Raw genomic sequence first — 14417 nt, 5'->3', positions numbered from 1 at the left:
AAGTTCTTAGCAATGCATATTGCTAATCAAAAATTAAGTTTTAATATATTCACGGTAGGAAATTTACTAAATATCTTCATGGAACATGATCTTTACTTAATATCCTAATGATTTTTGGCATAAAAGAAAAATGGATAATTTTGACCCATACAATGTATTGTTGGCTATTGCTACAAATATACCCCAGCGACTTAAGACTGCTTTTGTGCTCCAGGGTCACATATTGCTTTCACAATACATACTGTTTCAAAGCAGCTTTACAGAAGATGCATGTTTCGAGGTTACTGTATTTTGTTATCAGTCAGAGGTGGTGAGTGTAGTAAAGGAATATCTATATGGAAGTAATATACAGCTACATGTTATGTGGTTAATAATCAACATAATGTATTCAGTTAAGCAGACACAATGAACGCATAAGGCTCGTAATGATAACAATATAAGGATAATATGTGACAGTTTTGTATGTCAATCCAAAGTTGGCATCGTCTGAAGTCTTTGCAATTGTTGGCATTGTCTGAAATGATTGCAATTATTGCATAGCTTTCTGTTTATCTGTCATCTACGGTTTGCACCAGCGTTAGTTGAGTATAACTAAGATACTATTATAGTGTTTATTAATAGTTTTAATTTGTTTTGTTTTTATATTTTCCATGTTAAAGTTTTAGTAGTTTTTTATTATTGTTTATTTATTTTAGTAATTTTGTTGTGTGTTTTTGGTGTTTATTTATTTATTTGTTTACATATTTATTTATTTATCATACGTCTATATAGTTTTTACAAATTTTTGTTTCAGTTTTAGTTATTTTAGTACATGAAGTTAAACTAAATGAAAATGTTTTATTGGCAACTAGCTTTGCCAATGATTGCCAAAGTTTATTCATTCATTCATTCATTCATTCATTCATTTATTTAATGGTTTAGCTTTAGTTAACTATAAGAACCCTGGTTGCACTGATTGTATTATTGATTAGACTGTAGACAGTAATAACATTTGTTATTGATACTATAAATATATAAACACATGAGCGGCATGCCAGAATGCATCAGTGCTAAATTGCTTTTATTTTAATCAGTGAAGCTGTCTACACTGGAGGTTGACAGACGCCCCATTGGTAGTTTTGATGAGCTGCTCCAGACATTTTATTATCCCCTTCCATTGAAAATAAAATGATTTTACCAATATTAATGTGATTTTATTATTACTATTTTCTTAATCCGAACCAGCTCATGGTTTTCTGCTCTCTGATCTACTAATTCAAATCAACTTTTGCTTCTAATTTATTCCCAGTTGCAGTAATACCATCATTATAATAATAATAAGTAGTATTATTATATAATTAAAAGCTAAAAATAGCTATTTGCCCATTTTACTGTTTCTGAAGTCATGCATCGAGCTCACAGCTGATTCTGTGTTAGTAAAGGTCTGGTTGATGAGCAAAAGCATATTATGAAAACATTGCAATGTGACATGAAGATTACACTAGTTTATTTATGTCATCTAGTAGTTGTTTATAGTGATATTTAGTAGCAAAATACAGGCTGCTTGAGTATCAAAATGACAATGAAGTGTGTCTATGCAAAACCATACATGCAAGATATGCTGATTCCAAATTTTTTAACGCTTTGTAGTAAAATTCTCTGCAATGTCTTCTTTCCTAATGCATTATTTGAGAGAGCACTGCGGATGGTCTATCCCCCCAAATGGGGTTTGAATCTGGGTAATTCTGCATTAGATAAACAAATTGATTCTGTCTTTGTTCAAAGGCAAAGGCTGGCATCTGAGTCTGGGGGTGTTAATGGCTTATGGCAGAATCCTATTCAGATAGGGGATGAAACATTGCAATTCCTCTGATGAATACAAATGGACCTCGATGATTGCCAGCCAACAAAGACACAATACTATCATGAATGCACTATATGAAATACAAGCATGTATTTTTTTTTTTCTTTGCTAATGAAAGGATCCTTCCCAAAAGGACCAGCTGTTTTAGGATATATGTCAGAAAAGCTCTTGAAGGATTTTCATTAGCGCACAGACAGATTGGCTTCCACGGTAATAGTTTCAGCCTGATGCAATTCAAACTGAATTTCGCAAAGCAGGAACCACGAGCCGACGGATTGACACCCTTCAATAAATCACAGAGCTCGAGGTGCAATGAGGAAGACAATAATAACAGAATAACAATAGAAGCTGCTTGCTCTCGTTTCAGATGCTCCTGACAGATTACAATGAAGGCGTATTTGCATTGATGTTTAAACACGTCTCGAATTCAAAACCCGATTTTTTGCTTTGTAAGATATTGAGAGGACAAGCAAATCTTTGTGCGGATGCCCTATATTTTTGGGTTGCGTATCGTCGTCGACACCCCTTACGCAGAAACGTCTACATTAATGTTCCTTTTTAGCATTCAGACGTGGCCCCACCGCCCATGATTTCTCATTGAAGGGATCTGTAAGGATGTAATTAACTCTGCAATAATCCCACTGGATAGATTAAGAGAGAAGAAAAGATACATACAGAAAGCAATTTGCTATTAATTATGGAAAAGGCAAGGGGAGTTCTCTGGTTTATAGAGCTGCAGAGTAATCTAAAAGTCTTTCAGAATCAATTAAGAATGCATGCGCCTGACTCCCGTTGGACTACGGATGACTTGGAGATGGTGGCTGAGAAACTGAGACCGGGGTGAGAATATAGAGTGTAAACTTTGAGTCGAAAAGACAGGTTAAATTTGAAGTGATGTCTGGGTGAAAGAGCGCTGGAGGCACAGTGTGTGTGGTGCCAAATGAAGACCTGGATGAAGTGCAAGGTGTGCTGTCAGATGGAGTGCATTTATATCAGCATGCATTCTCTTGGCAGACGCTCTCTTAAAGGGACAGTTCACTCAAAAATGAAAATCGGCTGTTAATTTTCTCACCCTCAGGTCATACAAAATGTAGGTGACTTTTTTTCTTCAATAGAACAGTAAAGAAGATTTTTAGCTGAAAAAATGAAACGATTGGTCTGTACAAGAAACTGAACATTATTTACAACATTATTACCAGATTGTATATTCTCAAAAATGGACAGCCATCCAGATTATAGTTACATCTTTTTTTTAATTAGCTGAACTTAAAGGAATAGTTCACTCAAAAATTAAGATTTTGCCATCATTTGCTCACTCTCAAGTTGTTCAAAACCTGTATGAGTTTGTTTCTTCTCAAGCAGGTTTGTAACAAGTGGAGGGTGAGTAAACGATGGCAGAATTTTCATTTTTGGGTGAACTATCACTTTAAGAGTGCTTTTTGACCCACTAAATTGGGGATTTCAGTACATATTTATTTGTATTTCATAATCCCATTGTCTTTGAAAGATGGTTAAAGTTACAGCTGAATAAAGTGAAAGGCATTTATGGTAAACTAAAATATACTTTAATGTAATTTCTATTGAAACTTATGTCATGTATTTAAATAAATTTGTAACTGAAATACAGTATATTACAAAATATATTAAAATCAAATGTAATATCAAATAAAAATTAAATGTTTTTTTTTTTTATTATTTGAATTTGAATTAAGCTTTTTTAATTATGAATTAATAAAAAAATAATATATGTTAATTTGATATTATTACAAAGTGCACCTATGATCTGCAATTATAATTACAGGAATCGTTCAGCCAAAATTGAAAATTCTGTAATTGTTTACCCTTATGTTGTTCCAAACCTGTAAGAATGTATTTCTTCTGCTGTAGCCAAAAAGAAGATATTTTGAAGAACAAACAGTTCATCGTCTCCATTGACTTGTATGGCATTTTTGTTTGTTAATTTTATAGCATTTTTGTTTGTAAGTTAATGGGAACCAACAACTACTTGGTTCCCCATATTCTACCAAATATCTTAGAACACCATGAGGGTGAGAAAATGATTACAGTATATACATTTTTGAGAGAAAGAGAATATATATACAGTGGGTACGGAAAGTATTCAGACCCCCTTAAATTTTTCACTCTTTGTTATATTGCAGCCATTTGCTAAAATCATTTAAGTTAATTTTTTTTCCTCATTAAATGTACACACAGCACCCCATATTGACAGAAAAACACAGAATTGTTGACATCTTTGCAGATTTATTAAAAAAGAAAAACTGAAAAATGCTCAGTATTTGGGGTCTGAATACTTTCCGTACCCACTGTATATATATATATATATATATACAGTATATATATTGTTTTTACAGAAGTTCGTTCAAATGGGTTTGAACCACCATCATTTTTTGGTGACCTGTTTCTTTAAGAGAGCTCTAGGTGCCGAGGGTTTCTGTTTGAGAATGTCACTGTCATTATCTCACCTCATCTTTTCCACATTATCATCTCTCCCTCCCTCGTTATTTGCATGTTTTCATCTTTAATTTAAGCCGCTTTTAAGTGGGTAATTAAGCAGTACCAGCTCCTTCAGAAGACAGTGAGATGACAGGGTTTCTGTGCCAAGTGACAGATCTTCAGAAGAGCTCGAAGCCCCTTCTCTATTTACAGTGACAGCTCAGAGACACGGGTGCAGCCAGCCTGACCCTCGGCAGCTTAAAAGGACCAATGGCTGCCAGAACTGAGAGGAATTTTCTCACTATATATCCATCAAATGCTCTGTGAGAGGATCCAGAGGAGCAGACTGAAGGGAGATTCCTGTATCTGCTCATTAGCACATGACACTACAGCAGCTACCAAACCCAGCGCTTATTCAAACTCACTGACAGCGCTGTTAACAGCGTTTAACGCTTATGAGACATAAAACAATGTGTGTGGAAGAACATGCAAATAGAATTCAAAAATATTAAGACAGAATTCATTCATTCATCCATCCATCCATTCATTCATTCATTCATTCGTTCGTTTGTTTATTTATTTATATATTTGTTTATTTATTTATTAAATAATGGAACAAAATAAATGCAATTTAAAAAAAATATTTTGAAAAAAATCTATATTTTCAGAATATTACATTAAAATGTCCTTTATAATTTGTTATAATAATAATGTTTTCAACATATTTGTTTATTAAATAATGTAATTAAATAAATGGATTTTAAATATTTTATTTATAAAAATATATATATATATATATTTTTTTTTTATTTTACAATAATTAAAATGTCCTTAGTAAGCTGTTACTATAATATTTATATAGAATTTAAGAATTGACATGCTAATAGTTTTTGTTATAATTTCCTTTTTTATTTATTTATTTATTTATTTTAAATATTTTTATATTGCAAAAAAATTTATAAAATTTATTTTAAATCATTTATTATTATTATTATTATTATTATTATTATAAACAATTGATTTAATTTATTTAATGTATCATTTTATATATTTTACATTCATTTAAAATGTCCTTATAATCCGATGTAATAATACTGAGATTGAAGTGAAATCTTGATATACTCTGGTTCTTTATTATAGCACTCAAACATGGTCATACACAGTATTTGCTAGCACTGGCATGTATTACAATCTCTGATAAATGTGCTGCCCCATCAAAAAGAAAACACTGGAGCAATGCACTGCTGTCAATGTAAAGTAATTTCATGTGTGGCTGTTTGTCGATAACAATCAAAAACAGCAGTGTGCTTCCCACAGTGTCTGAGCAGTTAGCAGTATGCACACTTACACTCACACACTCACACACCATTACCCTCACAGTCAGCCCGCGCTCGCCGGAGGAGCTCGGCCAATTACCCACGGGGTCAAATGCAAAAATATGCGGTCATGCTCACGGTCACAAACACGCAAACACGCCGCGTCAGCCAGGGCATGACTCAGGTCTTCATCTGCTCACCTCAGTGCAGCGCTCAATAATGCATCGCATCAGCAGACCTGCAGAAAACATGATACTCCTGCTCACGGCTTTAGAGAGGGATCTGGCAAGAATAATATTTGAGAACGCTTTGCTTGATGCCTTCACATATAATGCATTACATACGTATTCATAAAGGCATTGCATCTCATAAATAGTTGTAAACAAAGTTAAATGCATCATAATATTTGCAGATTCCTTGTTAATGCATGTAGGGGCGGATTTCTGGACAGTGTTTAAATTAAGCCAGGAGTATAGGCCTAATCTAGAATAGTTAATCTTTGGTTTAAAAAAAGGCTTTCTGAAACACAGATTAAGTACAGATTACTAACTCCTGGACTATGGAGTCCTGAACTAAAATAAACTAGATTAATTTAAAACCAACTATGTTCATCTGAATTAGCAGGACAGAGGTGGCCTGTAAAACATGGAATGAAACGAGAAAAGCTTAACATTGTATGGAACTGAGAAGCAAATCCAAGGAAAACAATAGCAGCGGAAAAAAAAGCCTGCAATCAACGACAACAAAAACAAACAAACAAAAATGTTACTGAACAAGAGAAAACTTGTTTTAAAGCAAGCAAAGTAAACTGCTCACATCAGGTGCCTAGAAATCTCTTTGTAGTGAAGTAATCAGCTGTTGTTTTGTAACATTATTATTATTATTATTATTATTATTGTTGTTGTTGTTGTTGTTGTTGTTGTTGTTATTATTGTTATTATTATTTATATTATACATAAAGCAGCTGTTTTAGAGAGAGTCATGGTCAGAATTATATTGGCACCCTAAAAATATGATCAAAGAGGATTGTGAAAATAAATCTGTATTGTTTATTCTTCTGATCTTTTATTTTTTTTAAAAAGTAAATAAAATACATTTTGAAAATCACAAAAATCTAACTTTTCAACAAAATCACATTATGAAAATATTTTTTTTCTCTAATACACATTGACCACAATTATGTCTAGTCCTAGAAATTATTATAAGTATAATATCTGAAGATATATATTCCCATTCATATTTAAATTTTTTAGAACACCAGGGTGGCTAACATAAAATTATCCAGCCATGATTTACCTTCCTTTCCATTTTACTTCAATGAAAGTTTATTTATTTATTTATTTTATTTTTTTATTTTTTTATAAAATATCAAAATGATTAACAGTGCTGATTTAATTCCACAGGCTTCTTTGTTTAAATCTACAAAGGGTGGCAATAATTTCGATGCATAAAGACTGGAAACACAATGTTAATCTGAAGTTAAACCTGCCTCCTGATAGGTTTAATTTAAGCCCCAATTTAGTAGCAGCTCAAGTCTTCCTCCAAGAAATCAGCCTATTAAAATCTGAACTAGACTAAGTCTGAGACTATTTAAAACCATGACAGAGAAAGCAGTGTTCTGTTAATCTGGTTTAAATTGCCATTTTAGTCTAGGATTAGGTTTAATCTCTGTCCGGGAAACCGCCCCTATAAAACATAACTAAAGGAGTAATTCATCACTGCAAAGATGGGGTTTTAATAAAAGATAGCTGTCTATGCAGTAGAAATGCAATTTTTGTTATTTTAATTGGTGCAACATGACTAGAGAAAACAAAGAAACAGGGCTGTGGCAAAACAAACTGTAGGAAAACGTGCACCCATAATGCACTGGGCTCGATCAGACTATCTGTAAGCAGTAATTTAGTGCAATTTAGTACCTTTTGAAAGAGTGCCGTCCCAGTGAAAGCTTTTGTACCTTTTTTTCCAGAGAGTTTTCCACTTATACCACCAACATTGTAACTATACAAAGAGAGCATTTAGTAGAAAATCTGCAAACATACCCTTTTATTCATCAGGTATACTTTATAATGCATTATACTGTATATACAGTGTTCAAATAAAATATTTTCCAAATATTTCAATCTTTGAACAAGTTACGCAGTTTCTTGCTTTGGGAAAGAAAAACAAAAATGCTAAATTTCAATAAAATCAGACCATCTTTAAAATATTTAAATCACTTGCATTATTTAAAAAGAAAAAAAAAACGAGCTGTAGTCTGGTCACTTGGGTTGTGTTTTCATACAGTCGCTCAGTGACCCGTGCAATCACTTTCTCGTAGGCTATGCAGGTATGTTTTTAACATGATGTGTCATTTTTTATTTATATGCAGTATAATACAGTAGGCCCTATATTTATAATACACTATATAAAGTAAGTTCAAACAAAAAGCCGTGCATGAATGTGAGTTTTATACTGACCGAAAATAGTTTTCTTTAGTATGGAGTTTGGCATGAATCATGAAACATCAGCAAAGGTAATAATCATGCAGTTTAGCATGTTTACTCGCTACAGCCTATTTTTATATTTGATTGCACTTGCTGTTTGGTGAGGGTTAACTTTGGACTTAAAATTACAATCGTATAAAAACTCTATTTTTGCTTATGTACCAATGTTCAACCTTCTGCGAACTCGCTGACCTCCTGATGAAGACAGATGAAGTCTCCCAAAACTGTTGCACTTTCTTACTGTGTCCTGTAGAGAGAGAGGTCACGAGTAAATCCAGAAGAGAGCGGCGTCCCGGGGCACTCAGTCTCTCTGCTGCAGATGGCACAGGGCACATGTTATGCTTAAATCTTCTCTGACACGCGTCTCACTTTGGACAGCATGGGCAATATTGTAAACTCTGTGTGTTCATGACAACCATCTGCCCTCAATTGAATTTTGTGGAGTTTAAACTAAAGCTTGCAGAACATGTGTTCACTTTACTTGTGTTTATAGACAATATAAAGCATGTACACTATAGGGCAAAAGTTTGGATTTTTGTATGTTTTTCAAAAAAGTTGTTTTTTGATGCTTTAATTATACAGTAAAATCAATCATGCTGTGAAATATTGTTTCAATTTAAATAATTGTTTTCGATGTTACCTTAAGTCTATTATGCTCAACAAGGCTGCATTTATTGAATGAAAAGTAAAAAAAGTCATTGTAAATAACATTGTGAAATAACTGTTTTCTACAGTTGTCTCTTTATATTTTTTATGCTCACCAAGGCTTACGTTATTTCATGAAAATACAATAAAAACTGAAATATTGTGAAATATTACAATTTAAAATAGCTGTTTTCTATATGCATATCTGTTAAAATGTAACTGTTTGCTGTGATCGAAGCTAAATTGTCAAAACATCATTACTCCAGTCTTCAGTGTCACATGATCTTCAGAAATCATTCTAATATGCTGATTCGCTGCTCAAGGAAGATGCTGCAAATATTTTTGCTACTTTATACTTTGTGGAAACCATGAAGCTGGTTTTACCCTATTTTTAATCAAATAAATGCAGCCTTGTTGAGCAGAAGGTAACATAGAAAACAGTTATTTTAAATTGAAATACTTTTTCACAATATTGCTGGTTTTACCATATTTTAATCAAATAAACAGTAATATTGTGAAATATTATTACAATTTAAAAGAGCTGTTTTCTATGTGAATATCTGTTAAAATATAATTTATTTCTATGAACAAAACTGTATTTCCAGCATCATTACTCCAGTCTTCAGTGTCACATGATCTTCAGAAATCATTCTAATATGCTGATTCGCTGCTCAAGGAAGATGCTGCAAATATTTTTGCTACTTTATACTTTGTGGAAACCATGAAGCTGGTTTTACCCTATTTTTAATCAAATAAATGCAGCCTTGTTGAGCAGAAGGTAACATAGAAAACAGTTATTTTAAATTGAAATACTTTTTCACAATATTGCTGGTTTTACCATATTTTAATCAAATAAACGCGGCCTTGGTGAGCAGAAGAGACTTCTTTCAAAAATGCTCAAGGCCTGACTCTCTCTCTCTCTCTCTCTCAGAATGATTCCCGCCTCCCATAGGTTGTTTCTACTGAGCGATCTGGCCTCGTCGCGAGACTACGAGCTCTGCGTCCTGGCCGTCTACGACGACGGCATCACGGCTCTGACCGCGACGCGGCTGGTGGGCTGCGTGTCCTTCTCCACGGAGCGCGAGTTTCGCCACTGCCGCTCCATCCACGACCAGTTCCTCGGCGGCACCATGATCATCATCATCGGCGGGATCATCGTGGCGTCGGTCCTCGTCTTCATCTTCATCCTGCTGATGAAGTACAAGCTTCACAGCCAGCACTACAAGCAGAAGGTGGCTCGCGTCAGTAACGTTTGTTCTCAGACCAACGGTGGCCAGCAGGGGGCGGCGTCCTGTCCTCCGCCGCGCTCGTCCTCGTCCTCGGGATTCTCCAGCAAGCCTTCCGTCCCGCTCGGGTCGGACAGACAAGAAGGGTCCCACGGCCTGGAGGGGGGTTACGGAGCGCTTAAAGGGACCACGGTGGTGGACTTGAACCCGGAATACGGGAAATCGTTCAAAGAGGACGACTCCATTTCGCAATAACACAGGGTTCGATCCCGCCTCCCTTCCCATTCTCTTCACATCTCAACTAATTATGTTTCTTTTCTGTTGCCGGCGTCCTGCGTTCTTACCGAGTGTTTTCTCCTGTCCGAGGTGAGGATGCTTTTAATCTGTTAAAGGGATAGTTCACCCAAAAATGAAAATTCTGTCATTAATTACTCACTCACGTCGTTCCAAACCCGTAAGACCTTCGTTCGTCTTCGGAACACAAATTAAGATATTTTTGATGAAATCCGAGAGCTCTCAGACCCTGCATAGACAGCAACACAACTGAAATGTTTGCGAAGCTACGAGAATATTTTTTGTGTGCAGAGAAAACAAAAATTCAGACTTTATTCAACAATCCCGTCTGCAGCGGCGTGCAGAAGAATTGTTGGATAAAGTCGTAATTTTTGTTTTATTTGTGCACAAAAAATATTCTCGTAGCTTCGCACAATCAATAGTCACATGGACTATTTTACCGATGTCCTTACTATGTTTCTGGACCTAGGAACATTTCAGTTGTGTTGCTGTCTATGCAGGGCCTGAGAGCTCTCGGATTTCATCAAAAAAATATCTTAATTTGTGTTCCGAAGACGAACGAAGGTCTTACGGGTTTGGAACGACGTGAGTGAGTAATTAGTGACAGAATTTTCATTGTTGGGTGAACTATCCCTTTAAGGTTTGTTGCTAGGTAGCGGGTTGCCAGTGTGCCCGTAAGACCTTCGTTCGTCTTCGGAACACAAATTAAGATATTTTTGATGAAATCCGAGAGCTCTCAGACCCTGCATAGACAGCAACACAACTGAAATGTTTGCGAAGCTACGAGAATATTTTTTGTGTGCAGAGAAAACAAAAATTCAGACTTTATTCAACAATCCCGTCTGCAGCGGCGTGCAGAAGAATTGTTGGATAAAGTCGTAATTTTTGTTTTATTTGTGCACAAAAAATATTCTCGTAGCTTCGCACAATCAATAGTCACATGGACTATTTTACCGATGTCCTTACTATGTTTCTGGACCTAGGAACATTTCAGTTGTGTTGCTGTCTATGCAGGGCCTGAGAGCTCTCGGATTTCATCAAAAAAATATCTTAATTTGTGTTCCGAAGACGAACGAAGGTCTTACGGGTTTGGAACGACGTGAGTGAGTAATTAGTGACAGAATTTTCATTGTTGGGTGAACTATCCCTTTAAGGTTTGTTGCTAGGTAGCGGGTTGCCAGTGTGATAGAATCTCCCCACAGTGCTGCTGATGCAGAGATGTTCCAGTTCTGTTAATTAGACCAGCTTTAATGGATAAATTACAGGCATAGCGGCTCTGCTGTCTGCCTGTGTCGGGGTAACGGGCCTAAAAAGATTTCCCTGATGGTACGGCACACTTGAGATCGCTATTTAAATTGATAGCCTGACAGTTGTTTCATTCAATAGGATGCATTTGAATTACAAAAGTGTAAAATTGAAACGCTATGATGCCTGGTTTGGATTTTTTGCAACGAAAATGAGAGGAATCCTACGGTTTGCACATCTTAGTACATTAGACTCATGTGTATGTTATGAACATCCCTGCTGAGTATGGAATAGCACATATTACTGTTTTCCTTTGCGAGGTGTGTGTCATGTGTCAAAATATTGGTATTTTGCAGGGTTGTGTTTAAATTATCACTTCAACAAGGTTCAGGATAAATTTAAAAGGGTAGTTCACCCAAAAATGAAAATTCTGTCATTTACTCACCCTTATGTCCAAACCTATGGAATAGCACATATTACTGTTTTCCTTTGCGAGGTGTGTGTCATGTGTCAAAATATTGGTATTTTGCAGGGTTGTGTTTAAATTATCACTTCAACAAGGTTCAGGATAAATTTAAAAGGGTAGTTCACCCAAAAATGAAAATTCTGTCATTTACCCTTATGTCATTCCAAACCTGTACGAGTTTCTTTCCTCGGATGGACACAAAAGAAGATATTTTGAAGAATGTTAACGGTAGCCATTGACTTCCATAGTATGGAAAAAAAAATACTATGGAAGTCAATGGCTACCGTCAACTGTACATTTACCCCCATTCTTTAAAAAAAAAAAAAAATATATATATATATATATGTGTGTGTGTTTTTGTGTTCAACAGAAAAAAGCAATTAATAGAGGTTTGGAACAAGTGGAAGGTAAGGAAATAATGACAGAAGTTTCATTTTTGAGGTGAACTATCACTTTAATGCTGGAATACTATACACTATACTTACTCTAGGCATCATACATTTGCAGACTTGGAAAAACTGGGCATCATACAATAAATGGCTGAGGATCACACAGAAATCAATCTAATATGCTGATTTATTCCTCAAGGAAGAACAGTTGAAAACAGTTTTTTGCTACTTTATACTTTGTAGTAACCAGGATACATTTATTTTTTCAGGATTCTTTGATGAATAGGTAGTTCAGTGAACAGCATTTATTTGAAATATAATCTTTTGTAACATTATAAACATCTTTACTGTTACTTTTGATCCATTTAATGTGTCACTGCTGAATGAGAGTATTCATTTCTTATAAAAAATAAAAAAAAAAATCTACCTTAAATTTATAAATAGTATTGTATCACGGTTTCCACAAAAATATTTAACATGATGACTGTTTTCAACATTGATAATAATCAGAAATGTTTTTTGAGCAGCAAATCAGCATATTAGAATGATTTCTGAAGATCATGTGACACTGAAGACTGGAGTAATGATGCTGAAAATACAGCTGCGCATCACATAAATACATTACATTTTAATATATGTTATATTTAAATGGTAATAATATTTCACAAAATTACTGTTTTATCATATTTGTTTACACTTTCAAATTGTTCCAAAAACAACACATTCACACAGAAACATGCACCTTGTTTCTATGAGATGTTTGAAAAATAAAACAATGTGTTCTAAAATCATGTTTGATCTCCTCCTACAGGATGGAGTCAAAGTCTCAGTCTGTACCCGGGATTTTCTGTGAAATCTGTTACCTCTAATTGCACAAAATCTGCAGACTGACTCTGACTTTTGGCAACTACCACTGATCCATCCACACTTTAATTTGACTGTACAAAGTAGTTTATTCCATCCTTTAGTGCTCCTTGTCAGCTTGTTGGTGAACGTAAAATAATCAGAATGATCCCTATGATGTTGGTTAGTGCTGGTTATGTCACCCATAAACGACACAACTTTCAGAGTCGTCACCGGATTGCTGTACTTTTCATGCTAAGCAACTGTCTGTCATCGTCTATGTCAGTTCCGGTCAATTCCAGTGTGTCACACTAAACAATGACATTTACATATATGTGTTTGGTAAACGTCTTTATCCAAGATACTTATATTGCATTCAGTATTTAAATTTGACCAATTAATGCATTCCCCAGGAATCAAACCCAGACCTACTCTAATGTTTGAGCTACAGAAAATGGATTTGCTTTTGAAGACTTGCTAAAGGTTACATTTAACAGTGCATGATGGAAACCTAAATGTAACAATTTGGAAAATGTGCAAAAACATTTTAAAAACTATTATCGATTGATACCGATAAATTTAACATCTCTAATACTGGCCGATAACCGATACTGTGCTGATATATCATGCATCGCTATGTTGGTCAGCCAGAACAATTATTTTGTCAAGCTATAAACGTTGAGTAAGAAGCAAGGTGGGAACATCAGCACACCAGCATCCAAAACACAACATTCCTCAGCTCGTTTCAGCAAAAAACAAACATTCCAGTTAAAGCCTGAGTGCCCTTGGAGGCACAATCTAGGTTGGCCAGGTTCCTGGTGCTTAGAGCAGTGTTGATAATATCCGGCGGTGGACCACCTCGGCTCTCAGATCCGAGAGAGGAGGCCATTTAACATAACCAGCGGAGAGCCATCTCAGTCAATTGGTCACAGTTGCCTTCTATTGAGGAGTCTCAGAGGAGCCCTGAATGGGCCGGTATGAAAGCGCAGGTTGAAGCTGTTCTCTGTTGGGTGGGAAACAGCGCCCCCAGTGGACAGAAATCTGATGCTGAAGGGCAGAGGAGTCTGTCAGGGTCACTGTCAGGAACTACTTCAAAAGGCTTCTGTAGACAGTGACAGAGAGAGGTTGTTGTTGTAGCACCAGTTAGTCAGTTAGTGCACACCTCTTCTCTGTGTGTGTGTGTGTGTGATTTATGTGTTTGTGTTTGAGGTGT

General features: G+C 35.4%; 1 protein-coding gene across 3 annotated transcripts in view; it reads left to right on the top strand.

Moving 5' to 3' along the window:
• Positions 1–14417, top strand: part of LOC107713869 (leucine-rich repeat and fibronectin type III domain-containing protein 1-like protein) — a 167887-nt gene that overhangs the window by 147854 nt on the left and 5616 nt on the right. For all 3 annotated transcript variants that reach the window (XM_016519512.1, XM_016519514.1, XM_016519513.1), the window contains exon 4: positions 9673–10333. In XM_016519512.1, the coding sequence (XP_016374998.1) occupies positions 9673–10222 (550 nt within the window). In that variant the 3' untranslated portion in view covers positions 10223–10333. The remainder of the gene's footprint in view (positions 1–9672; positions 10334–14417) is intronic.

Source organism: Sinocyclocheilus rhinocerous, unplaced genomic scaffold (assembly GCF_001515625.1).
Source record: "Sinocyclocheilus rhinocerous isolate Xijiao unplaced genomic scaffold, SAMN03320098_v1.1 scaffold929, whole genome shotgun sequence".
Lineage (NCBI taxonomy): Eukaryota > Metazoa > Chordata > Actinopteri > Cypriniformes > Cyprinidae > Sinocyclocheilus > Sinocyclocheilus rhinocerous.
This window is presented reverse-complemented; position numbering and strand designations above follow the sequence as displayed.